At 39.3% G+C, this 27,536-nt stretch overlaps 1 protein-coding gene across 5 annotated transcripts in view; it reads left to right on the top strand.

Annotated features, from left to right (window-relative positions):
- ATF6 (activating transcription factor 6) overlaps positions 1-27,536 on the top strand; it is a 197,458-nt gene that overhangs the window by 144,321 nt on the left and 25,601 nt on the right. For all 5 annotated transcript variants that reach the window (XM_025420857.3, XM_025420856.3, XM_025420858.2 and 2 more), the window contains one exon: positions 2,414-2,498. In XM_025420857.3, coding sequence (XP_025276642.1) covers positions 2,414-2,498 — 85 coding nt within the window. The remainder of the gene's footprint in view (positions 1-2,413; positions 2,499-27,536) is intronic.

Genomic DNA, 27,536 nt, shown 5'->3' with positions numbered 1-27,536 from the left:
CATGCACAGTATTGCGTAACATTGGAAAACTAATGTTTTATTATCACAGTGAAATGTTTTGGTGTTTTCCCACCAGTGTTTCTCTGACTTCTTCTGGGAATAGAAATAACAATGTGTTGATGATAGTGTCTGTCCACAAAGTTTCCTCCCTGAGGTATCTGAAATCTGAGATACTTTTCAGGAGTGCATTTGGAGATATCCTAAAATTAGTGACATAGATTTCAGCAATACTACCAAAATAAAGCTCCTTTGTTTCTGAAAACATCACTAATAGAATTAACAATATGCTAAAAAGGAGTGATATGAACATAGTTGAGTAGAAAAAACTGATTCAAAATTCACTGTTACAGCAAAGAGTATTTAATTTGAGAAAGTGAAAGTAAATGTTAAATGAACTAGCTATATGTGTGTGTATAAATTATTTTTTAATGTAAGATAACTACTATTAGAATTTGTAGTATACCGACTTTGATTCCCTGCAGTTCTGTGGTAACAAGCACTTTAAATTCTAGATCACCTCTCCCTCCCCCATCCCAGTTTACAAACTTAAATTTAGAGGGAAGTCTGGTTAATGTACTATTCTTATCCATTCAAGATTCGATTCTTCTTTTTCATAAATAATAATGTGTTTTTTTGGCATTGTTCTACAAAAGTAACTACTTTGAAATTTAATGAAGAAAGAAAGCAGGAGACCTTATGTTCAGATAATCATGTTTAAGAACAATGTTTAGTATGGTATCTAGATCTTAGCAGGAAACTCAGATTTAACTCTGATCCTGACCTTATATCCCATGACCAGTGGAATCCAAGTGTGTTTATTTTTACAGTAGCTTTAATTTGAGGCTTACAAGTTTGTTGGTTTGTTTTCTCATTCAATTTTTGGGGACCCTGAAGCAATATTTTAATTATAGGAATTAAGCTATTTATAATTTTCATGGCATGAAGATCAGCAAATTTTGTTTTTTTCTTGGCTATATTATGTTATCTTACTGAGAAATGTGTGATCTTTGTGTCTAACAATGCACTTAAAAAAAAAAAAAAAAAAAACCTCCCATGCTGCAGTGCTGGAATTCTAACAGAACAACTTCACTCATCTTTTCCCCAACTTAAAAGAAAAAAAAAAAATCTGTTCTCATAGAAATATTGCCTCAAGTTAAACAAAGGACAAGCAGTTACTGGAAATGTTTTCTATACAGTTCTTGTTCATGTATATTCATTTCAATTTGTTTTTTGCATTCTAGATTTTGTCTTCGCTTTGCTGGTAATTGCATTTCACAATCACATTGACCTTTGAACTAAGTTGCATTGAATTTTTATTACCTTCAGCTGTGTTAAATCCTACTTGTAGTGAGTCCTTCAGCAAGTTTGCTGAATGAGTGATGAAGCAAGAGGGGTTAATATCAGGTTCAGTTCTATCTCAGTTTAATCGTGCTCCCTTAAGTGGAAACATTAATGTATGTTGTTTTTTCTTTTTGCTGTGACAATTCTTAGGTTTTTGCTAGGGAAAAGGAGTTAAGATGTTTGAACAGTAGTTCATATCAAAGTCCTAAGTTGTTTATAATAGCTTTGGAATACCTATGGTTGTACATACCCTTTCCAAAACACATATACTCCCCCTTCTCATCTTACTTTTAGTATTTGTGTGGTTGGAAACGAGAAACCTCAGGTGCCACGGGTCACTTACAGATTATCAAAAGTTGGCAGTGTTACATTTGGAACTTTATACTTGTGCTAAAACATGCATTTATAATTTTTTAAATTCTTGAACTGTATGCTTTTTAAGGGCCAGAACTATAAATCTCCTTTAGTATATACTTATCACTTACCAAAATAAATCTAATGCTCTGGTTGCTTCAAAGGAGAAGGGGAGGCTAAACCGGCAAAGTTCTAGGCTTTGCCCTTACTGTAAATTACAATCAGAATCTCTATTTTATGTACCAGTAATTTGGGATCAGAATTTGGGGTGGGTGGCAGAAATGGTCTTCCTCCTTAAAAAAAAAGTAAAAATGACTCTTTTGGATTGATAATTTCAGTATCTTGTGATATCTAGTCTTGCACCCTCATTGTACAAGATTGGAAACAGACCCAGATCATACAGCTTATTAGTGGCAGAACTAGAATTAAAATCCTTCTCTTCTGATTCCTTGGCCAGTAGCTTTTATAGTGTACCACAGCATATATATTACCAGAACCTAGGAGTATTCCAAGAATACTACGTAGCACCTGGTAATGATAGATGCTCACTAATTCATAAGATGATTTGTAGTTAATTACCTGTAAGCCAAGCAAAAATAAAAAATGTCATTTTTTTATGATCCCAATGAAATGTTAGCATCTTAGAAACTCTGATTTTGACCTATTACAAGACTAAACTTGTAAGTTGTTACAACAGATTGTTCTCTGTTATTCTTAGGATCACCTGCTGTTACCAGCTACCACCCACAACAAGACCACAAGGCCAAAGATGTCAATTGTATTACCAGCAATAAACATAAATGGTAAGTTGACATTTCAGTTTATGAATGACATAAGATTTCTTTGTTTAACCAATATTCTCTGGATTAACTAAAAGACATTTAAAATATTTGGTTGGTCAGATATATGTTCATGCATTAATCTTGAAACATTTTCCACTCTTTTCACAAAGTATTATTTTTAAAATCCTATACTCTCTTTAAAAATAACTCTTTTAAAAGTTAAAAGATTTAAAGTTAACTTTTAAAATTCCTGTATTTTTAAGAGAAAAAATTCATTCTCTTATTTATAAAATCAGAAGAGTTAGCATATTGACTGGCTCTACAGAGTTATTGTCTGTAGCTTCTCTGCTTATACATATAGTATAAGAATTCTCTGCTGGGTTCTGAGCGTAAATTTGTGAGTTGGGTTTTGGGAACTCAAAGCAGTTTCCTGTATTATGTAGATGGTGACATAATTCCCAGACCAACCATCACAAGCCTATTTAGCCCGTAATACTGATGAATTAGGTATTAATCGTATTAGTATTCCATTTTGTTTTCCTACTAGTGCTGGGTATTACATAAGATACAAATAATGCTGTAATACCTTGAGATCATCTAAAGATGTTAAGGCATCTTGCTTATAATCTAGAAAGAAAAATAAGCCCAGAAATCACTATACTCCAAGAAAAAAAAGTCTCATAAGGAATATACAAAGTGCTAAAGAAACTTAATAAAGGAGAGATTATTTCCATCTGAGTTCTTCATAAAAAGGAAATATCTTACTCCCAGTGCCAGCTATGTGTTGCAGATGAGCATAGTGTATATTGTTGACTAATTGCTTTCTCTGACACATCATATTAGGCTCTAATGAACCTAGGAGGATTGGTTGTCCTTCTCAAGTCCATTTATTTGGTATAAAGGAACTACCAGTACATTTTCTAACCAGTAGTAAGAACCTCATAGTTTATGAATAAGCCAAAAAATGAAAAGCCTTTTGAATTAACCTGCAGTTGAAGCAGTTTACATTCTGATTGATGATCATAGTTAAACAACCAAATACAATTATTTTAATAAAAACAAACTGGGATTCTAGATAAATTAAAAAAAAAATTTAGTCTTAGAGAAAAAATATTAGATACTCATTATATATTTTAAGACCATAGAGCACTCTAAAATTTCATTGAACTTTATGCAGACTGCTTATTAGAAATGCTTAGGGGGTTATAGGAGTACCTGAGTGGCTCAGGTGGCTGAGCATCTGGCTCTTGGTTTCAGTTCGGATCATGATCTCAGGGTTACGGGGTCGAGCCCCACATTAGGCTGCATACTCAGCACAGAGTCTGCTTGAGATTCTCTCCCTTTGCCCCCCCTCCTGTTCACGTTCTCTCTCTAAAATAAAATAAATAAATAAAATCTTAAAAAAAAAAAAAGAAATGTTTAGGAAATCATGATCTCTGGGTTGTGAGATCAGTGTCCACATAGCCTAGAGCCTGCTAAGATTCTTCTCTCTCCCTCTCATCCTCCCCACCCTCCCTCTCTTTACTCTCTTAAGAAAGAGAGAGAGAGAGAAAGGAAAGAAAAGAAGAAGAAGAAAGAAAGAAAGAAAAAAGAAAAGAAAAAAGAAAAGAAAAGAAAGAAAAAAGAAAAGAAAGAAGAAAGACTGACTTAGGCAGCTTGTTAGGCTTTTTTTAAAAAGATTTATTTTAGAGACAGAGAACGTGTGTGTTTGTGTGTGTGCAGGGGGAGGGGCAGAGGGAGAGAGAATCTCAAGTAGACTCCCCACTGAGCACAGAGCCCTGTGTGGGGCTCAGTTTCACCACTGTGAGATCATGACCTGTGCCAAAATAGAGAGACACTCAACCAAGTAAACCACTTAGGCTCCCTGAGGCAGCTTTATAAAAAAAATAAAACATTTTTTTTGCTTAAAGCATGAAAGAATTATGATATTTTCTTAGTATTACAAAGATTTTTAAAGCAAGTTAAAAAAAAAAAAAAAACTAACTAACATTTATTGAGCAGAATGTATCTTCCCTCAGTAGAGGCATACCTCCAAAGCTTGCATGGAGCAGTCCTACTACTACTTCACGAAGGACGGTATATCCCAGAATGTACTATATTACACTCCAAGAATATGTTTAGGAAATACCATTGACTCTTTTTTCATAGGTACCTAGGTTTTTGTGCTTGAACCATAATAGATTTAAGTTCTTGGTCAGCTTATGCTCAGAAAGGCTATTATCTAAGCTTCCAACAAGACAGAATTCACTTAATTTTGTTCTGATATTTGTGCAAGAGAATGCCTGGTTTTATTTTATAACAGTGAGCTATCATATTTACTAAGCCAAAAACAATAAGATGCTGCTTGACTCTGTTGATCTTGGCCAAGGGGCTAATTTTTGGAAATGAGCCTTTCGTGGATTTGAAAAATGCAATCATTAGAAGATCATTTCCTTTTTAATCTGGTTTTGATTTCTTTGTACATAAATTTAGTTTTTTCCTTTTTAGGGTGTAGTAAACTATTTGAGAAGTTAAGAATCAAATTCGAGAGATATTGGTTGACTTTCTACCGCATGGCAAGTGTTGTGCTATATCCTCAGCCTCTTTTTGAATAGTTCCCTCCACCTCCTCGCTCTGAGGATACTTCTCACATTAGAATCTGATTTTACTCCTCACCTTATGTGCCTCAGAGCCTGCAGGTGGGGTGGGGGTCTATCCTTGCTCCCCACTCCAACTTCCAAATGATCTCTCCTTCTTTCCCCTTTAATTCCCCTAACATCTTAAAGTGTATAATACCAGGTTTTACTTCTCTTACCCTGGTTCGTTGCTGTCTTCTGTCCCACCTTCATGGATGACTCTCCACCACTGCCTTTGCGATCTCTCTGTGTAATTTTAGCATCCAGATAGAGGATTCATCCAGCACCCTGGCCTCTTTTTTTTTTTTTTTTCCAGCCTGGCCTCTTTTGATCTCGTTCCCCCCACTTAAGGTTATTTATTTATTTGTTTATTTATGAGAGCACTAGTGGGGGTTGGGGGGCAGAGGGAGAGGGAAAAGCAGATGGGAGCCAAGCTTAGGCTTGATCCCAGGACTCTAAGATCATGACCTGAGCCGAAGTCAGACATTTAACTGACTTGAGCCACCCAGGTGCCCCAATCCTGTTGTCGTTTATTCTCTACCCCTCATCCTCCCATCCACATGGTCATACTCTAGACCTCCTCATCATCAGTAATGGCACTGCTCTTGAAATACCCTCTCCAAAAAAAAAAAAAAAAAAAAAGAAATACCCTCTCCAGGCATCCCACTCCTACTTATCTCTTACTGTAAACCCACACTCCCAACTACTCTGACTTCACAGTCTCCAGTGTTCCAACACTCCACCGCTTTTTCTGTATGGATCACATTCGTAATGGTCATATATTCCTTCTTAGCCTAGATTCCACTCCCCATACTTGCACCACTCTCTTGCAACCTCCCATCCTTCCTGGCTTCTTCTTTTCTTAGGTCCCACTTGTCTGCAAAAATCCCACCCTAGTTAAACCCAGCTGTCTCTTTATGCCTACTCTCAAGCAGCTGAATATTGCCAGAAAATACCATCTAGTCAGGATAAGTAGCTTCACTGCAAATTTATGACTATTAATTCCAAAGAAGCATTCAGTACTGCCAGTCATTGCTGGTAAATTCACTTGCCCTCTGTCTGAAACAAGAATTTCTCACCCTCTCTTCTCAAATTCCCAACATCCCCTCTGCCTACCCCCTCAACTGATGAACTAACCAAATGCTACACTGAGAAAATAGATGTACTTATGTAAGAGCTACCTCATCGGGCAGCCCCAGTGGCGCTGTGGTTTAGCGCCGCCTGCAGCCTGGGGTGTGATCCTGGAGACCCGGGATCGAGTCCCACATCGGGCTCCCTGCATGGAGCCTGCTTCTCCCTCTGCCTGTGTCTCTGCCTCTTTCTGTCTCTCTCTGTGTTGCACATGAAAAAATAAATAAAATCTTAAAAAAAAAAAAAAAAAAGAGCTACCTCATCTTCTGCTACCCGCAGCACAGCTGCACCTGACACACACGGACCCTGCCTGCCCTGTGGTGGGGAGAAGAATCTTCCATTGGGTTCTAAATCCCAGTTTGCTCTTTGTTAGATAGGTGTCACTGGGCAGGTTAATGAGTTTTTCCAATTTGCCCTCAAAATACTCTATAGCTTTTTGTGGGTAGGGGTACAGAATCTAGTCAAAGACCATACTTACACCCACTTGGCACACCTCTTTAGTATCCTTTCATCTAAAATCCTTGCCTTTTAAAAAATTGTCTTTCATGACATAAACACACTTTTTAGAAACCAGAGTCACTGAGATATAACATAACATACAGTAAAAATCAACAATTTTAATGTGTACCGTTTAATGATTCTTGACAAATGTAAATAGTTGTGACACTATCACTCAATCATGATACAAATGTTTTCATTACTTCAGAAAATCTCCTTGTACCCCTTTACAGACATTCCCCTGAAGTATATTTTTGATATTCTCTCCTTTTGAAACACTTCATTGTAGGCTTTCATAATCCCATGGCATGTCTACTTTTTCTCCTTTGCCTCCTTCTCAGTCAACTCAGCCAGCTTTTTCCTCCTCTGTGAGGACAGGAAATGTGTTTGTTATGTTGTGCTTGCCACTTATAACCCCGCACCTAGAACAATGTCTGGTGTAGGAAAATTGCAACATGAGGCACTTTGATATAAACTAATTCATGTAATATTCACCTGCCAGCTAAGTATTATCCTCATTTTATAGATGAAGACATTAAAGCCCAATGAAATAATTTGTGCCACTTATGCAGCCACTACATAACAGAGAGCCAGGATTTTTAGAAGTGTATAAAGTATATTATGACTAATTATTATATTGTTATTTCAGTATTAAAGACAGATGTGTGAATAACAAGAATATTTGGGATTCCAGAATTTAAGATAGATTTTTATACCACTCTATCCCTTATGGTGTAAGGCCATGCACATTCATTGAGAGCAGTATAATACAGTGTAATTCCTGTGTTTTGAATTTGATAGACTCAGGTTTGTTGAATGTCAGGATAAGTAAAGCAAATGTTATTTGGCCAGTACTTTGTGATCACTTGAAAGATTTTGCTGTTTCCATTCTTCACGTGATTAAAAACAGTTGGCAGATACAGTTTAGTCTAATCTTTCTAGATGTAAATTGTTTACTAGTTACCTTTCTACTATTGGTTGAGATACGGGATTCATAGTAGAGAATGAATTGAAATTATTAAGTCCTTTTCAACAATTGTTCTACAAAGGAAAATACGTGGAAAAAATTGAAGTATAAAACTCTTCAAGATCCAGAGGTAGATTTCTTTGGCTTATTGGGTGTATGAATTTGACAGGCAGTACTGTATCACTTATAATCTCAAGAATGTAAGTTATGCACAGAAATGTTTAAACACCTGCTTATTACAAGAGCAGAGATGTTGTGAGGATATCTGTAACATAAAAGATTTTCATCCTGAGCAGTGTAAGAGTTTGAGAAAGTTGAATAAAATATATTTTCTGCCATTTCTGAGTTCAAAAGTTACATGTAACTTGGAAAGGAACATAAGTTGTGGGTTTGATCTCTCTTTCTGACTTTAGTGGTGCCTGTAGGATTTTGGAGAGAGTGGTGGAAGACAAAGTCAAATTTTATTGAGTTGGTTTCTGTAGTACCCTGGATAGGAATATTTGGGAAGAGGAATTTGATTTCCTAATTTTGGCAAAGTATGTTAGATTCCCAAGTCAATATCTGATCTTAAACTATAACGTATAATGACTCTACTTTGTGGTTTTGAGCTATGGAAAAAAGTCTGTACAAGAAATAGCTAAAGAAAGTAGGATATGGGTGTGAAATTAATGCCATTTAGAAAATACTAGTTACATCATTCTGTGCTTTCTATGCCAATTTAATTTTTATAATTTATTTCGTTTTGCATTTTCTTTGTTATTTGATTTTCTTTGTCTCATATGACAGTTAAAAACAAGTTAGTGAAGCTGTAAGAAAGTCTGTCTTTGAATAAATCTTCACACTGAAGATTATTGAAGTAAAATAAAATGCTAGGTATGCTTTTAAAAAGCTTTTAAAAAATGATTACAGATGGTTGGCAGAGCAATGGATGATAAATTAAAGGCTATTGCTATTTTTAAAAAAAGGATTCTGGAAGATTTCCTTGTACTATAAGTCAACATTTCCTGATTTTAAATTATTTCCACTTATGTTGTGGTAAAACTGCTCATTTCCTTTCTTTCTTTATAAGTAATTCAACAAAATTGACCATAGAAGAGGTCTTACATTTATTTATTTATTTATTTATTTATTTATTTATTTATTTATTAATTAATGATAGTCACACAGAGAGAGAGAGAGAGAGGCAGAGACACAGGCAGAGGGAGAAGCAGGCTCCATGCACCGGGGGCCCGATGTGGGATTCGATCCCGGGTCTCCAGGATCGCGCCCTGGGCCAAAGGCAGGCGACAAACCGCTGCGCCACCCAGGGATCCCAGAGGTCTTACTTTTAATGGTAGCTACTTTGTTGACATCTTTCACTGGGAATGAACACAGCCATTAGCAGATACATAATTTGACCGGTACTTTCGTTGATTTGGTTTGACTGTTTCCCTTCCATCTGTGTGTCGTGGACCTAAGCTAGTGTGGTACCTGAGTAGTAAAGAGAAAACAGAATAAATTCTACCCTGCCCTTGGTAAGGGTTCAAGTAGGTGAACAAATGACTACAAGGCTAAACTGTATTTATATTTAATCTAAAATAATTTCCATGTAAAGAAAATCGAGAAGAACTTACTAGCAATGAAACATCTTTTTAGCTGAAGAGGATATAATAGGAGGGCAGGAAGCAAACCAACTCAATAAATGTGTTGGTTTTAATAATAAGAGAATGTTGATACAACTGCTTTTGATGATCAACAGTTTCATAAAACTGTGATCTCAAAGAAAATGTATTTGGAAACTGTCCTACTTTAGACATGTTCTGGACCAGCAGGCTTAGCTGTCTATAAGAGAATTGTGCCTAAAAGTTGTGCCTTTTATGCTTATAAATTCATTTCTTCTTAAAGGCCTGCAGATTATTTGCTTTCTTAAAATATATTTACAACCTTGCATTTTCATTGCAATTTATTCCATTTCAGTGTTCTATAATTGTGTCCAGGCAGTTGAGTGAGTAGAGTCTTCTCTTCTAACCATGTTTTAAATATTTAAAAAAAATAATCAAATATTTGACTTTTGACTCACTACTGAAACCAGTTGTACAATTCCCACACCGAGAATTTCTACTGAGAAAAGAAGAAAATTGACACTACTCATGTAAAAGAAATATTTTTTTCTTTCAAAATATATCCATAGATCTATGAATTATGTGTAGCTGTCAGATAGAATGAGGAGTGTTAACATTGACCGTACTAGCTGTTATAAACAGTACCTGGGTCTTCCTGTTCATTCCCTGGGTTGAACTGGCAGTTTCCTCTTGAAAAGACAATCACCTGTGGGAGGCAGAGGATGACTCAGACTGTCTTTACAATGTGGGTAAACTTTGGCTCAATTCCTTAGATCCCCTTTTAGCTAATTTTCTCTAGTGATGCTAAATTGCAAGCCAGACCTAGACGAAAAGTCAGTTCTAAACCAGAAATAACATGCTGATTTATTAAGATAAATCAATTCATTACTGGATAGTTCTAAATCATAATGCCTCTAGCATCAGATCAAAAATTTAAAGAATAGGATAGATACTAGAATCTTGGCACCTTGGGAAGTAAAACTTTAATGGGACTGTAAAGGAAACTTACAGGAGGATAAGGAGAGGGATGTTTATTTACATAAGGATTGCATTTAGCTACGAGTAACAGAAAACCTTAACTAATCATTGTCTTAAATGAATTGGATTCATTTTTTTCCTTCTATATTGAGAAGTCCACAGCAATGAACCAGTCTAGGTGCTGGTGTTGGTTCAACAGTGTAAAATGCTAGGACTAAGGTTGCTGCAATTCTCTTGGCCTTTCCCAGATGTTCTCAAAGTGGCTGCTGCAGCTCAAGCCCTCATATCTATGTTTCAGATAGTAAAAAAGGAGGAAGGCATGGCATCTATCAGGAAAGCAAACGTTGTCCAGCTATTGCTAGCAGACTTTTGCAGATGTCTCATGGGACATGTAAACTGTGTCACATGCTTACGCCTAGCTTTAAGGGAGGGTCAGAAATACAATGTTTTAACTAGGCACACTGTGATCTGAAAAAAATGTGGACTTCTCTTAGTATGGAAATCATGGATATTGGGTGGACAAATCAGCAGCAGCTGCCTGCTTTGGTACTCTGTCATGTGCTAAGTTGAGACTGAATAAAATGTGTGGAAGGAGACAGTAAAGAGAGGACTCATGTCAAAGAGAATGAGCAATAGTGTTTACTGCATGGGATGCAGTAAAGCTACATGATGTAGGTCATTAATAAGTTAAGGAAGTGACTTTAAGCTCTCCAGCATAAAAATTACACTGTGAAAGCTCTGGTAAGAGACTGTTAATCTGGCTGAGGTCTGTAAGAGGAAAAAAAAAAGTTAGGAGGGAAGATGAGCTAGGATGCATTGCACCAGTTTGGGGGTAAGGTTGTGAAAGGCCTGGAATGGAGAGAAAAGGAAACTGTCCAAAGGAATTTCATAGGGAAAATCTATTGCGCTTGGCAACTGAAGGAGGGAGAAGTAGAAGCTGATGGCACGATGGTAAAGTAGATGTCCCAGAGCTGTTTCTTGCCACCCTTGTTTCCTCTGGGCGAAGTTGTCAGGGTAACCATTTTTAACTCCTCCCAAACCATTTGGTTATCCCCACTTGGTGTAGCCTTTTCCGAACCCTCTTCTACAAAGTCTGGAAATAGAATTTTGAAAAGGAAAAGACAAGATTAATGGTGGATCTGCCTTTCTGTACCTGAAGACTTGCCACTTTGTTGAGAGTGATACTGCTTTGAGGATTTATTGGCAGTTGCCCAGGTCAGTTTTTTTTTTTTTTTCCACGAATAGATTGTCTTTTTTCATATTCTATTTACTAATAAACTTTTTAATCACTGGGAACTTTCATGAGCCTCCAAAGGTTTCCATCAAATCAGATTGCACTGCATCTTCCAGGATATTAGTACTTACTTCCTTGACCCGAAGGAGCCAGTTGCCGAGCCTGCTGCACCTAACTGACCTTCTGAGGCCGGGCAGCTCTCAGTGAGATCACTTTCACTCTGTCTCCCTTGTGGCAAAAATCTGTTTCTACTCAAACAGATGGTTTAGCTTTTGACTAATAAAAGCTAGAGATCAGCATCTATTTAAGCCAACAGAATTGGTTTGAAGTTCCTACTAACTGTTCAAAATCTGAATTATTTCTTTATTTTACACATACGAAGCTCCTCAGAATGGATTTTTCTTTGTACTGGAAAATCAAGGACCTTGTAGTGAGTCAGAAGATTGAACCATTTCACATAATCTCAAGTTTCTGGGTTTTTTGTTTTTGTTTTTTGAGGAACTACTTCACAAGCATAGGTTCAACTCTGTTCTCTCTTATGCAGTGATAACCAGCTGGAAACACTAGAGATCCTAACTCTCTGTGGAGTGCCACATAGTTCTTTCGGGACTTGCTATTTAAAGATGTAGCTGATAACGGGTGATAGGGTAGCATTGTCTCGAGGATATATGTGTCAAAACACTGCAATTCTGTTCACATTGGAGACTGCTCCTCTTCTTAGGCTTTTACAAGTAAAGGTTAAAGAGTCCTCAGAAATCCATATCTTTCTGTGTCTACAATGTTGCGGTTGAAAATATGAACACAGATTGCTAGAGCTGTCACTTTGGGAATCTTGAGTACGTCAGGCAAGAAATGCCTTTGAACTTAACCAAATATCCATAGAGATATTTTCTTCCATATTTATTACAGATTTTACAGAAACAATTGCATGCCTTAAACATAAGATTTAGATTAAATAATGAGACAAATGTGAACTGTAAAATAGTTCGCTGCTAGGAGCAGAGTTGTTAGGAAGACCATACAGTTAGCCTCTTTTGAAGATATCAAAACCCAGTGTCCTTGTTTTCATTCTACTTACCATACAGGACAGAACCTTGTGGGAAATGTGATCCACTTGGTATCACTAGGGTATAGATTAGGACAAAGACTCATTAATAGTCATGTCATCAAGCCATAAAATATCAAGGTTAAAAGTATCTTTGGTACAGTCATCCATGCTAACTCCCTTCCAGGGTTAGGATTTTCTTCTGCCACACTGTCCCGTCTGGCCACCGTCTGTGGCCAACCACTTTAGATACAGTCCCCTCGGAGGATGAAGACTGCCTGCCTTAAATAGCGCTGGCAATTTGTAAATTATTCCTCTTCTGTCTCTTTCATACTCTACCTATAAGTCAACGAGATTAGGTCTGAAAGTAATCTTTCTTCAGTATGACAGACTACTTGTACTCTTTATATCCTCTGAGTCTTCATAGACCAAGGCCTTCCAGTTTTCAGAAGCTATTATTCTTGGGCCCTCAACTCTGGTCTTTCTCTTCTAGATTGGTTCTGGTTTTTCCACCTCTTATGGAGGGCTATGAATAAGGAGCATAATGGAGTATCTCAATTCTGTGTAGTGTACTTCGAGTGATGACACCAAAGTGTTTTTCCCAGGTGGCTCCTTTCACGTATATTACTACCAAGCCATGTCTCTTCCATTCTGCTTCCTGATTCTGATGTTTGGACTGTTTTTATCCTGATGAACATCTTTTTGATGAAGTTTTTCTTAAATCCCTTACTCAAACATTCAGGGATAGCTTTCCTAAGCCCATGGAATAGATTAGGTGCCCCTCTCCCACATCCACTGCCCAGAATATTCTAGACTCCCTTATTTTTGTAGCATTTGTATTTATAGTCGGTAGCTTATTGTCTAACTTACCTTCTAAACTGTAGGTTCTTTAAAGTTAGGGACCCTGTTTAATTTTGTTGTTGTTGTTATTCCTAGTGCCTTATAAAAAAAATAAGTGCCTGACATACAGTAGGTGCTCAACAAAATGTGTTGAATTGAATTAATGTATAAAGCCTCTAGGCAAGCTGGGCACTGTCATTTGTATCCAAGAGAACATGTAATCAATTAAATCCACACACACAGAGTGATCTTTGAGCTGATTCCTGAAGGGTTCATATGATTGTCCCAAGTATGTGAAACATTCTGGATGGGCAGAGGGAACAGTATAAACAGAGATATCAGAACAAGAAAACTGGTTAGTTTACTTGGGGGATTGAAAGTGCATGGATAGGCCTTGAGGTACAGAGGAAGCCAGAGAGGCCAGTGGAGGCCAGGTCACAAAGGCCTGTAGGACATGATGCAGGGTTTTGATTTTACCTTGTGAGTAATAGGGAGCTACTAAAGGATTTTGGGCAGAGGAGAGGCACAAGTAGAATCATGTTTCAAATATTTCCCTGACAGCAAGGATGGATTAGAGGGTGTGATACTTTTTTAAAAGACAACAGTTAGAAAGTTATAATCATCTCCTCGAGAAATAGCAGTTTGAAACAAACACTGATGACTTCACAGTTTCTGGGTCTCAGGGATGTGGGAGCAGCTTAGTGGGGTGAGTCTGGCTCCAGGTCTCTTTGTGAGGTTGTAGTCAGGCTGTTGGTGGAGCTGAGGATTTGACTGGGGCCGAAGGATCTGTTCCCATACTCACTGCTGGCAGCAGCCTTCTGCTCCTCACCAGGAGGGCAGCCGACCCATGAGGGCAGGAAAGTGAGCAAGTGAGAGAACTCCCTAGATAGAAGCCAGGCTTTTAACCCTAGTTGGGGAGGTGACATACCATCACTGCCCCCACGTGCAGTAAACTACATAGACTGCACGTGGGCTGTTGTAGAAGGGGACTGCACGAGGGTGTGAGTACCAGGAGGGTGCAGGGTGGGGGCATTTTAGGGGCTGCTTGCCGTGCTGCCTGTGGCAGCGTACAGTACAAAGTACGTCTCAAAGTTGGAAATACTGTGATGATTTATGGAGACAGAAGGACAGAGTACTTCTCAGAGAAACAGTCCTGTTAGTCATTTCTTCCAGCTTCTTACTGCCTAGAGCACTTGCTTGACTGAAAGGTAGGACAGTAATACCCCATTGTCAGTACTAAATAATGGTTAATTTGCCATCATTGCTCAGTTTTCTGAGCTTTGACAACCTGGTTGCATGTTTGTTTTACAGGGTAATGCATTTGTGGCTCAGGTTTACAAATATCCATCACACACACTCTGCTACGTAACGTGCAGGTTGCACAGGGACCCTAGGATATGATCTCTGCCCCCAGGGAGCTTATCTCACTGGCAAACAGGACATATGTAGATAAGAGAATCTCAGAGCTGGAAGGCAGCTTAGGGACAGTGCAACACAGCAGCCTCATGATACAGGTAAGAAAATAGGTTTGGGGAGGCAAACGGCTGATGAAACTGTGACCTGAAGCCCAGATCTTTATGTCTCCAGGCACAGTGCTTACGTTAAATGTGAAAGGTAATGTTTTTTGGTTTTGGGTTTTTGTTCTTTTTTTTTTAGAGAGGAGAGGGAGGGCAGAGGGAGAGGGAGGGAGAGAATCTTAAGCATGATCCACACCCAGTATGGAGCCAGATGTGGGACTCTATCTCAGGACCCTGGGATCATGACTGAGCCAGAATCCAGGGTCAGGCACCTAACTGACTGGCCACCCAGATGCCCCGAGAGGTAATGCTTTTTATACCACCAAGGATAGTCTTTGAAAACATAAACCATTTTTATATTTGAACCAGAATGACCTAGTTTTTGATGTGAGGAAAAGCGAGGCATGTCTTGGAAGACATTTCTGTCTTTTGTGAGAAGAGCACCTCATTCTCTATGACTTTGAACTAAATTATAATACATTAGAGAATGCAAAATAATTAGCACTGCCACACACCATACAGTTTTTTGAAGCAGGGACCACCCTGTCAATTAGATATTTACGTAGATTTCTCCATTTTAAAGTGATAAATATCCAGGGTTAAGAAATGTAAAAGTTATGGTACAAAATTATGAGTAAAAACAGTATGTAGATATGAGCTATTCTACCAGAATGAGAGAGTAAAAATAAAGAAAATTAAACATTTATGAGATTCACTAAATATACATTACAGTGTAAAATATTTTGGAGTTTTGTTGTTTTTTCCCCAAACGAAATGCTTTTTAACCATCCATTGCCTAAATTCCTAGTTTGCAAATTCAGGTTCAGTCATTCTTTTTGTGACTGAAACATTTTGGGGTTCTTTAACAAAGATAATCGCATTAGTTCTCACAGAGTCTCCATGACATAATTTTATCCCAGTTTCACAGCTGAAGTGGTAAGAAAATTGAGGGAGCAATTGACTGAACTTTCTGAAATCCTCAGTTTTCTCCGGCCCCAGCATTCCCTCCTAATGTGTCTTCAGCCCTTCCCTGACGCACATTTGTGACGAAGTGAAGACAGTAGGATTAAGTACCAGTTTATGCTACCATAATTTCAGAGTAACAGCTACTGTGTTTATGTTCTGGTCATCTATCAGTATTTAATGTTAAGCACGTAATTTGGATGCTGGCCAACAAAAAAAGATGACGTATTTATATTCTTATAAGATAGACCTGTTCACCCACTAGTTCCCTGGAGTTTCCATGATAAACCAAAAGACTTTTTTTTTTTTTAAACCAACTCTCTTAAAATATGAAGAAACAAATTGGGATCCCATAAGCTTCAGCTTCCTTGACTTCATAAATTTACCTCATTATGGCACTGTTTTATAAATTCATTCTATCCAAATATAGCAGGCATTGGATTTCAAAGTTTGGCTGCTTTTTCCATAGCACTTAAACATACCTTTTTTTTTTTTTCAACTCCGCACATTTCCCAGTAAATAAATGTTAATCATTTCCCTAAACTAGCCTGTCCCAGACCAATAGCTGAGTTCTACATTCAAAATAAAATATATCACTCAGTAACAGTCTGTCTTCTCACTAATGAATTTACTGTCAACAATCGTATAGATGTGACCATGTGCTTTCCCAGGAAAACAGGTCTGCAGTCAGATGAAGATAGCTGGGAAGTTCTATTAGGCTAAGGACTAGGCTATGAGCATGAAAAATCTCCTGCCCCCTCTGCTGAGTTCTGTTCATTGTGCTCTGCTCACACATTCTAGCAGGTGCACTGCCCTGTTCATGCTACTTTTTCTTTCTCTTCCACAGAGCCTCGTGCAGCATACAGCAAATAAGTACTACCTTTGTACAAAACAGCCAATTCGAGTCCACCTTTACTAAGAACCTACTAATGTTAGATAACATTTCATGAGCTGATACACTATTTAATATGAAAATTATAGGTAGGGGATGCCAGCATGCCTCAGTGGGTGAGCGTTTGCCTTTGGTTCAGGGTGTGGTCCTGGAGTCCTGGGATTGAGTTCTGCATCGGGCTCCCCGCAGGGAGCCTGCTTCTCCCTCTGCCTGTGTCTCTGCCCCCCTCTCTCTCTCTCTGTGTATGTGTGTGTGTGTGTGTCTCTTGTGAATAAATAAATAAAATCTTAAAAAAAGGAAAATTATAGGTGGATGTCTGCCTTAGGTAAGCTCACAATATAATAGAGCTTTTTATTTTTTTAGCTGCTTTTATCCATCAGCTTTCTTTAGTTTCGAGCAACAGGGTATTTAAGCAGAATTTGGTAACTTAAGCAAAATTTGTAAGAAGGCCAGAGAGGTTTGTTAGGCAAAAACAGAGCTCCAAATTACCCCATAGAGCATGCCCCATTGATAACACGGATTCCAAACTCTGCTTCCAGGGCCAGTGTGATGGCTGATTCTTCACATGAGATACTTGTGCTACCAGGGCCACCATCCTCTCCAGAGGAGTTTTTGTGGCCATGACTTCTTTGTAATCTGGAGCCTGGTGCATCTAATTGACTGTGCTCACACCCTAGTGACAGGAAAGTCTGAGAACTGTACTGGAAAAACCTATACCTTCTCTCTTCTATAATTTTCTCCTTTACTACTTACGTAGAACACTCAGAACACTTCTGGTCACCAAATGTGTGTGTTAGGGCGGGGGTGCCCCATGCCAAACAATTCTCTGTGACACCAGCTCAATGTCCTATAATTTTTTTTTTTTAATGTCCTATAATTTAACTGAATTCTGACACCGTCTACCTAGAGATAGCATCAGATCTGAATTGAAGAGCTCTGTTCCACGAGGTTGCTCCCATACCACTCCAGATGCCAATCATAAGTAGCAGGTCCCCAGGTTACCCATAACTTCTGTCTGAATTGGCTATAAATCAGGGGTTCTCCTGACCCCCTCCTCAGATTTGATTTATTTGCTAAAACAGCCCATAGAACTCAAGGAAACACTTACATTAACCAACCTGTTAAGGGATATGATAAAAGATATAAATGAACAGCTAGATGAAGAGACACCTAGGGCGACGTCTGGGAGGGTCCCAAGTGCAGGAACTTCTGTTCCTGTGGAGTTGGGGTGTGTCATCCTCCAGGTGTCTGTATGTGTTTAACAACCTAGAAGCTCCGAGGTCCCCATACTGGGATTTTTGTGAAGGCTTCATCGTGTAGGCATGATCCATCATTAACTCCACTTCAACTCTTCCTCCTTCTCCAGAGAGTGGGGGTGGGGCTGAAAATTTCAGGCTTCTGTTCAGGGCTCAGTCTTTATGGTGACTGGCCCCCATCTAGGAGCCCAAGCTGATTGATAAAAGCAGCTAAAAGTTAAAAAAATAAAAAGCTCTATTCTATTGTGAGCTTACCTAAGGCAGAGGTCTACCTATAATTTTCCTTTTTTTTTTTTTTTTAAGATTTTATTTATTTATTCACAAGAGACACACAGAGAGAGGCAGACACAGGCAGAGGGGAGAAGCAGGCTCCCTGCGGGGAGCCAGAGTCACCTCATTAGAACCAAAGACACTCCTGTCACCCAGGAAATTCCAAGGTTTCAAGAACTCTGTGCCAGGAACCAGGGCAGAGATCAATATATATTTCCTGTTATCTCACAGGTACTTGAACTTATATAGTGGGGAGGTAAGCCCTGTCTCATAAAATAGGAGATTCTCTAAACATAGGAAGATAGTCAGATGCTTAGTGGCCAAAACCTTCTATCAACAGCATTTTGAATAATCAGAGAATGTTAAATGTAAGAGTCGAGAGGAAGGGAAGAATAAGCTGAGGAGGAATACCGTGAAGTTGGCCTTAATGTCACTAAAAGAAGCATTTTTTTTTTTTTTACAACTTACTTTCCTAAACCATTTGCTAAAACTCAGATGATGGGAGGCGAGGTGATGGCTGATATTCTCAGAAGTTCATAAGGTCCTAAAGAATGTCTCCTCCGCCTGAGGCTCATTTGCTCTCTGCAAACACAGGAACTATCATCTCTTCAGAAAGGGTGAGCCTCAGCCTAGCATGCAGGAGGGCAGCCACACTTAGGATCCAAGCCCCCAGTTCTTGCCCTGCTCAGCCCTTAACCGGTTTTAGTATAGGTGCTGCTGAAGCAAGCACATCAGCCCTTAACCGGATGCGTGACCCGTAAGCAAGTAGTTCAGTTTGGTGCCCCCGGCCGTAGAGTGAGATGGTTGAGGTAGGTGATCCTTAGTCCCCTGTGAGCTCCAAAATTCTGTAACTCCTATGTGATAGGCTAATGACAGTTATTTTTACTTAAGTTGTTTGTATGTCTTAGAAGGCCAGTAAATCATGAGTTTATTTTTTTGATGACAATAAATTTCCATGAACTCAAAGAATTAAATCTCCACCTTCCACTGAGGTTTTGGTGGTTTTTAAACAATGATATTTTCCCACACAGCTCTGTTTAGGCATTCAAGTTGCAACAAGGGAAATACTCATGGAATTTGTCATCATTATTTTTGGCTTCTATTTTTACGAGGGCCTTGTTAGTTTCCTAGTTTCAATAATCTATTTCTCAGGGTGCCTGGGTGGTGCAGTCAGTTAGATTCCAGCTCAGGTCATGATTTTAGGATCACGAGATCAAGGCCTGTCTTGGTTCCATGCTGAACATGGAGACTCCTTGGGATTCATATTCTCTCTCTCTCTCTCTCTCTCTCTCCCCACTCCCTCCTTCCCTTTCTCCCTCCCTGTCCCTCCCCCTGCCCTCAGTCTCTTGCCCTCTCTTTAAAAAAAAATCTTTCTCAAATAGAATTTTTTAAAGATTTTATCTATCTATCTATCTATCTATCTATCTATCTATCTATCTATCTATCTATCCGAGAGAGAGAGACACGCAGAGACACAGGCAGAGGGAGAAGCAGGCTCCATGCAGGAAGCCCGATGTGGGACTCGATCCCCAGTCTCCAGGATCAAGCCCTGCGCTGGAGGTGACACTAAACCGCTGAGCCACCCGGGCTGCCCTTAAATAGATATTAAGCCATAGCATATCTGATTTAACATTTGAGGATTAAAATGTATTTATATTAATGAAGAGAATATTGCCATGTTTCTTTCAAAAATCGTTTTCTCTCACTGTGAAACACAAAGTTCTTCATAATTAATGTAAAGTAGAAAATTTTGGAAACTTTCTATATCCACTGATCAGCTAATGTCCTGTTCTGATTCAGCTGATGCAGTCATGGAAGTGGCTGCACCCTGTGCGTATGTAATGAACAACACAAATCAATAAGTAAATGCCAAAGTGTCAGCCTCAGGAGCTACACGCTTCACATGCCCACCAGTTGGGTGCAGGGGTTGCATTTTCTCGTCATTCTTGACAACACTTTTTTTTCCTTTTCTTATGAGTATATCTACCCTACAAGTGTGAAGTGTGGTATGTCAGTTATGGTTTTCATTTGTGTTTTACCCATGGTGGTAATGTTGAGCATCTTTTCATGTGTGTTAATTGGCCACTTGCATATCATCTTTGGAGAACTACCTCATCAAATCATTTGTCCATTTTTCAGTTATTTTGTCTTTTTATTACTGGATTGTAAGAGTTCTTTATATATCCTAGATACAAGTCTCTTATCAGATATCTGATTTGCAAATATTTTTACTCATTCTGTGGGTTTGTCTTCTTACTTCCTTCAGCAAGCCTTATTCTTAGCTCTGGTTAAATTTTGGTTTCCTGAACTTCCTGCTAAACTTTCTAAGTGTCTCAAGCTGTGAAATAACCTGAAATTCTTTTAACAGAAAATAATAATTGTCACAGAAACCAACATTATTTGGCTTGTGCTGAGTGGCTTACAACTCTAAAATGTAGAATTCTTACTATTCCTCTTCTATGTAGGAAGAAACAGAGGCCTGAAGAGGTTGAGTTGCACCAAACCAAAAAGCAATAATAAATTGGAATGCCAGTACACACTATTTTCTTAACCAAGTATTCATATTTTATTTTGTATATTTATATTCCACTATCATGTTTTTAAAAACATTATTTTATGGCTTTATTTTTTATTCACTAACGATCCCTAGATTTTTCTGTAGCCCTGTTGGAACCGAGTCATTGACATCTGCTCTTAGAGCTCTACCACTTTGAAAGTGGATTTCTGAGTTTCTGACCAAATCTTTTCATTAATATAACCTTTTGGGTTTTTTTTTTTACTATCCTCTTTCAAACTAACTCTAATATTACTCAATGTTTAAAAAATATTATTAAGGTCAACATGTTGTTACAAAGTAATTATATATATATATATATTTCAGGAAATTTAAATGTCTTTCAGCTGCTGTCAACAATTTAACTGGTTGATTTCTCCCTTAAAATGTATCAGTAGTTCAATATATCAGTGATATACTGCTGTGTAGTAAATTACTCAAGAGTTTTGTTGCTTAGAACCAACCATCTTTATTATTTCACAGCTCCTGTGGATCAGATCTTAGCTGGGTGCCTCTGGCTTCAGGTCTCTCATGAGGCTGCACTGAAGCCACCAGCTGGGGTTGCAGTCTCATTCTGAAAGCTCACATCGTCACTGTTAGGATTCAATTCCTTATGAGCTGGTGGACTGAGGTTGGTGCTTTCTAACTAGCTGTTGGCCAGAGGCCTCCCTCAGTTCCTTGCCATACGAGCCTCTCCATAGGACAGCTCACTACATGGCATTTGGCATCTCAGAATGAGCAGACAGGAGAGTGCTCCAGATGGAAAACACAGTCTCTTTGTAGCCTAATCTCAAACTTGATATCCCACCAACTTTTACCTATTTCAGTCATTAGAAGCAAATCATTAAATACAGCCCACACTCAATAGGATTGTACCAAGGGTATGAATACTGGATGCAGGGTCCACTGAGGGTGATGTTAGGGGCTGCCTGTGATAGTCAGTGAATCTGTTGTTCGGTCATGAAGTATCCAGAAGTTGTGTGTGCTTAGACAAAATACTATGTGATTCCATCATGCAAACAAGTGATGATTTTATTTTCAGAAAATATATAAGAAGCTCTCTCCATCCTAAAATATATGTATATATAATATTTATAAGCATCTTAATTACAGGTACTTGCTATTAATTCACTTTATTGAGATAGCATAAGTCTGAGACACAATTAGAAATTTTTATGTGTAACTTCATTTTCTTTTCCTTGACTTAGAAAGAGGGACATTACTCAGTTTCAGTAACAGGAGACTTTGTTCAATGTAAAGATGATTTCAGTTTAAGCATGTTCAACATGCCAGAGAGTGTTTTTCTTCCTCTTAAATCCTATTGTAAACTTCAGTCCTAATTTGACAAAATAAGTAGTTCTGAATGGACTTTTAATAATTCATCTGTTCAACAAAGCTTATTGAGTTACTCTTATAACTCCTTACGAACGAGCTGTACCTGTAATTAAAATCCACGCTTCTAACTTTGGCTCCAAAGCTCAGTTGATCTCTGTGCATCTCTCTCCAACTTCATTTCCTGTATCATCACTGCCCTAGCTGCATTGCTCATTCCACTCCAGCCCACAGTTCTTGTTCTTCCTCGATCTGACTGCTTATTCATGCGTCAGGCCTTTCCATCTTTCTGGAAACCTAGATCACCACATGGCTCACTGCTTCACTGGTTTTACTCCTCTGCTCCAGAGCACTGCCTATAGAGGCATCCCTTCAGCACTCTTCACAATGTAGTAAGGACCATCGAAGGCCAAGGACATGATAACAATGCTGTTTGAGAAAGATTAATCAACTGGCATTATACAAAATGACTTGCATGCAGATGAAGGTTGGATTTAACAAGGATGAGCAGAGACAACAGTTAAGAGTTTTCACACTCTTTTGGGTGTAAATTTGTAACAGTTTGACACGGAAGAAAGGTTAGGACTATGTATTCTTAAGGAGAACACAAGACACTACAGAAGGTGGCAAATAAAACAGCCCAAACCACATTGCTTTTTTTTGACCATTTAATAATAGACCTTATTTTTAAAAGGATCCTGTTCAGCTCTTTGCATACAGTCTTGTCCGTTTTATTGCCTCAGCCTCAGAGACTTGTTCATGAGAAATGCATCCCTCATGAACCCAAATGTCATGTTGAAGGACAGTGGGATCTACATGGTTACTCTGTAATCATCTCCATTTATCACAAGGTACATAGCTCTCTGAGCTTAGATGGAAAACATTTACTTACCTGTTGTCCTGTTATAAGGAATGCATGGGGTCAGTCTTCCCTGAACTAGCAATCCAGTTATCATTGTGTTTTCAGTAAGATTACAAGCCATTCTTTCTACTTCTATACTTGTGTACAGAGTCCCATGGATTTTTCAGTTTCATGTTAAGCATTCATGGCTACAGAGGATGATTTTGGCTCGCTCCCCTGCCTGTCTTTATCTATAGCCTACCAAAAGCTCATATATTCTTTTAGACCATTGTTATTGCAGTCATTCTGGTTCTTGGGTTTTCTGGAATATATATAAAGTTTCTTTGCACATACTTTTTTGTCACCCATCTGTGCCAAGGACATTTTAGAGACCACAGAGATGTTATTGTGGGTAAGTAGGTCCTTTAACAGAGCTACTTCACAACCCAACCTCTGATAAAGTTGGATAAAAATAGTGCCAAAGTAGTAGCAGGAAATTCTTTATCATGAATCAAAACCACTGATGTAGTAGGGGCTCTGTTAGAAGACAGACGTACATGGATGGGTATGCTGTTACTCCCCAGACTCCTTCAGTCTATAGATATTTCCTAGTGGTGTTGGCAGAGCTCCTGTTTGGTGCACCACATATTTTCCCAAAGACTTTTTTAAAGGGAATATATGGCCAACACCCTCTGTGTAAAGTCCTATAACTCTCAGGAGTGTGGGTTCAACTGGAAGTTTTTTCCAAAGGAGTTATGATTTGGCGGTTTCTCTTCTTCTAAGCTCCCTTCTAATTGCTCTTCCCCTTGTTCTTAAGCTCAGTGATTTTTTTTTCTGTATTTTTCACATGCTTGTGGAAAGAATAAATATGTTTCCATGGTACTTAGCATGTTATAAATTGCAATGCATTGTTTTCCAGGCAATAAGCTCGTTTTACCACTGAGAGCATTAAACCCATGTTCCTAGGGTAACCTATGTTTTCCAAGGGGCCGAGGAACAGGCACACTCAACAATTTTCACGTTCCCTCCTCTGTTCCTGGAGCATCATCCATTGTGCTAACCACTCCCAGTAGGTTCCTCCCAGAAATAACATTACTTCTCTCTCCTTACCCTCCTTCTAATTCGCCTTTTTTTATAAATAGAGTCTGGCTTTACAGAGAAATCTGATAATGTACTGCACTCAGTTGTGAAGCTCATCCTTAGCTCTGTGATTTGTTCACTGTCCTGCTTTGGTTTCTTCATAGTACTGTGCCTATGTGAAACTGTTTTTTCCCCTTCCCCTTCTTCTTTTCTTTTCTTTTCTTTTCTTTTCTTTTCTTTTCTTTTCTTTTCTTTTCTTTTCTTTTCTTTTCTTTTCTTCTTTCTTCTTTTTTGAAATGTTTTCATTCTCATTTCTCCACCATATACAAATGCCGTGGGGGCAGAGATTTTTGTTGATCTGTCTCCAGCTTCTATGATAGTGCCTGTGATGTGTCAGGTGTTTAATATTTACTAGAGGTTCTGGAGGTTTGATCACTTCTTCATATTTCACCGTGGTCTATAAATACCCGCTACTCTGCTATAACAAAGAGATCCAGCAGCATGGAGCTGCTGAAGCAGGAGTTGAGAGTTCATGGAATGATGCATATGCAGAAGAGAGGGGAGACTTTCTTTTGTACTCTGCCATCCAAATGTTGGACCCAAGCAGTCTAGGGTATGCAAGTTCAAAGATCCCCTCTCACCTCTCCAGCATCATACTCCCACTTTCCATCTCACACTTTATACTTCAGCAGCACCTTGCACAGAACGTTGCCTCATGACTTCATGTATTTACTAATGCTTATCCCTCTCCAGAATTTCCCCCACCTCAAACCAGGCTGAAGAAGCCTTCAGAGTCCAGCTCAAGTGTCACCTCCTTAAGAAAGCCTTCCTTGTCATCTCTTCACCAACCCCCACCCCCCCACTCCCTGCAAGGGAAGGCCCCTTTCTCTTTGTTCTCACTACACACCACACCATACACACACCCGTATCACACTTAGGCTGATGTTTTATCTGTTTACGTAGCTGCCTCCTGCACTGAGTGGCAGACGCCTTGATCAGGGGCCAGGTCTTACTCATCTCTGTTTCTCCAGCACCCAGCACAGTGCCCAACACATAACAGCTGCTAAGTAAATATTTATGTAATTGAATCATATTGATCCTATGAACAGACTCCCACTGGGAGAACATCTGCCCTGCCTTATTTATCTGAGAAAAGCCCTTATTTATTATAGTCTATTAATTGAGAGCTGCTGTGCTATACATACTAAGTTGGGTATTTTAGTTCCTGCTTAGAAAATAAAGGTTAAATTGAGCATATTCATAGCTCCGTTAAGATTACATAGTGGCTGTTAGTGCAAAAACATAGGTACACTGTACAATTGTTTGGGGTTTGTGATGCCCAGCTGCAGTCTAGGGTAGCTTTCTGTGTTTGGTGTTATTTTGATGAGATGAGCTAATAGTGTAAAAGTAACTCTGCTCTGTGGAAGACGTTGAGTGGCAGGCCTTCTCTGCTTTAAAGTGTTGCTTTAAAAAAAAAGAAAATCCCAAGAAAGGTAGATTCTTTTAAGAAAGTGTGTGGCCTGCATTTTCTAAGTCCTAAACCAACCCAGTTTTCAGCCCTCAGCCTGGTTCTCACGGAGATTAGTGGTGACCTATATGCACTACGTGGTGGTCCCAGTTGTTTTATTCAGGGAGGACCCCAAGATTTTCATTGAAGAAGCTCAGAAAGAGATGCCACTGGTTCTGGTAAGAAGCACTAAGTTATAAGAGGCCAGTTGGGATAACTTATCCTAGAAATGAAAGAGAGAGAGGAAACCTGCCAGATTTTCTAGTGCTTTCTTAGCACTAAAAAAGGACTTAAAGAAAGTCTTAATATCCGCCAAGTCTTCCTTTCTGGAACCCTTTCTACTGGGTGATAGAGAGCTGCTGCTCCAGAATCTGTTTGCCTTTCCTTGCCTTTGCATACACTAACTCAAACTCAGAAGACTGGATAATGTTTTCAAGATAAACAGATTAAATCCCACATTGTTTCCAGTGCAACAGCTTCCTCTGGATTCTTTCACTGTCTCCTTAATGTAAGTCTCCGTCACACTTGTATTAACAGTTGAAACAGCCCGCAGTGAATCTTGTCGGTGCGGTGGCGTCACAAGCATTAACTCCTCCACCCTCACACCGCCCCAGGAAATGGCAGCCACTGTCCCCTCCATCCAGGGGGGAGATGGAGAAGGCAGGACTAGGAAGCCTTGGAGAGTTAAGGCTAGAGCTCAGGATCACTGATTCCCAGGCCCTTCTGTGCTCTGGACCTTCTTGTTCTTACTCCCTGAGAGGCGTATGTTGCGTGCTGTGTCAGGTGCTTGACATAAGTTTGACCCTCACAGCCACGCTGCAGGTTAGGTATGACTACTTTCACTGCTGAAATTAAAAAAGCTCACGGCTAGCTACTCAGCAGACAGGCAGGCCTCCAGACCCCAGTCCGTGATTCCAAAGCCTGGCACCTCTGTGCCACCCCAGCTCCACACAGTGAGTTACATTTGCTGTCACTTGATAGCCTGGACATCTTCCACAGACATCATCACATTTCATCCTGAAGAACTTTGAAGAGATGAGTGGTTATCACCCCCTTTGCAATAAACAAGCAGGACACTAAAATGCTCTCATAAAATTCTGCTGATTCAGGATACTCTTGCTTAGACGCCCCAGTTGCATCTCCTTTAAGGAGAGTAAAGGCCTAAATCTTGTGTGACCCGTGTGGGTCCTGGTCCCCTGGTCCCGTCTCTGGCCTCATCTGGCCTCTTCTTCCTTCCCTCCCTCCCTCCGCACAGTCACACCAGCCTCCTTGACGTTCCCCAGTCCCCTGCAGGACTGACCGCCCCTCGGTTCTGTTAGGTCTTTTTTTTTTTTTTTTTTTCTGTTAGGTCTTGATGAAAAAGTTACCTTCTCACCAAAAATCGTCTAGAACTAATCAGTCGTCCCCAGAGCACTCTTTCCAAAATTCCAGTCTAGCCCCCAGCATCTCCTCTGCCTCCTCCATGCTTTAGTTTTGTTCCAGGTCTTCGTCATTTTTAAGCTTCTGGTTATTTCTCTTGTTTGTCATCTGCCTCCCCCTGCCCCCCAGAAGGAACTGCTGGGAAGAAATGCTTGGGTCTGTTTTAGTCCCTTCTCGAGGACAGAACGAGCTTGGCATGTCGTAGGCAGTTGGTAAATATTTGATGAATGAAGACAAGTTAAAAAAGGAGAGATTTCTTTTCTTCTCCCCTCCTCTCCCCTCCCCTCCCCTCCCCTCCCCTCTCCTCTCCTCTCTCTTCTCTTCTCTTTTTTCCCAAGGCAAATTTTTTTCCCTGGAAAATGACATGACCTCGAAGTGTCCGAGCTTAAACTGACACTGGTCTTCTGATCCACAGTCCATGCTTTTTCAGTATTGAGCCTAGCTGGGCCAAAATCAAGAAAAAGTTATACGTAGTGTTTCAAATAAAACCAAGTTAATTATGAACACTTTTTATGTAAT

The sequence above is a fragment of the Canis lupus genome, chromosome 38, assembly GCF_003254725.2.
Source record: "Canis lupus dingo isolate Sandy chromosome 38, ASM325472v2, whole genome shotgun sequence".
Taxonomy (NCBI): Eukaryota; Metazoa; Chordata; class Mammalia; order Carnivora; family Canidae; genus Canis; species Canis lupus.
Note: the sequence above shows the minus strand (reverse complement) of the source record. Positions and strands in the feature narration are given on the sequence as shown.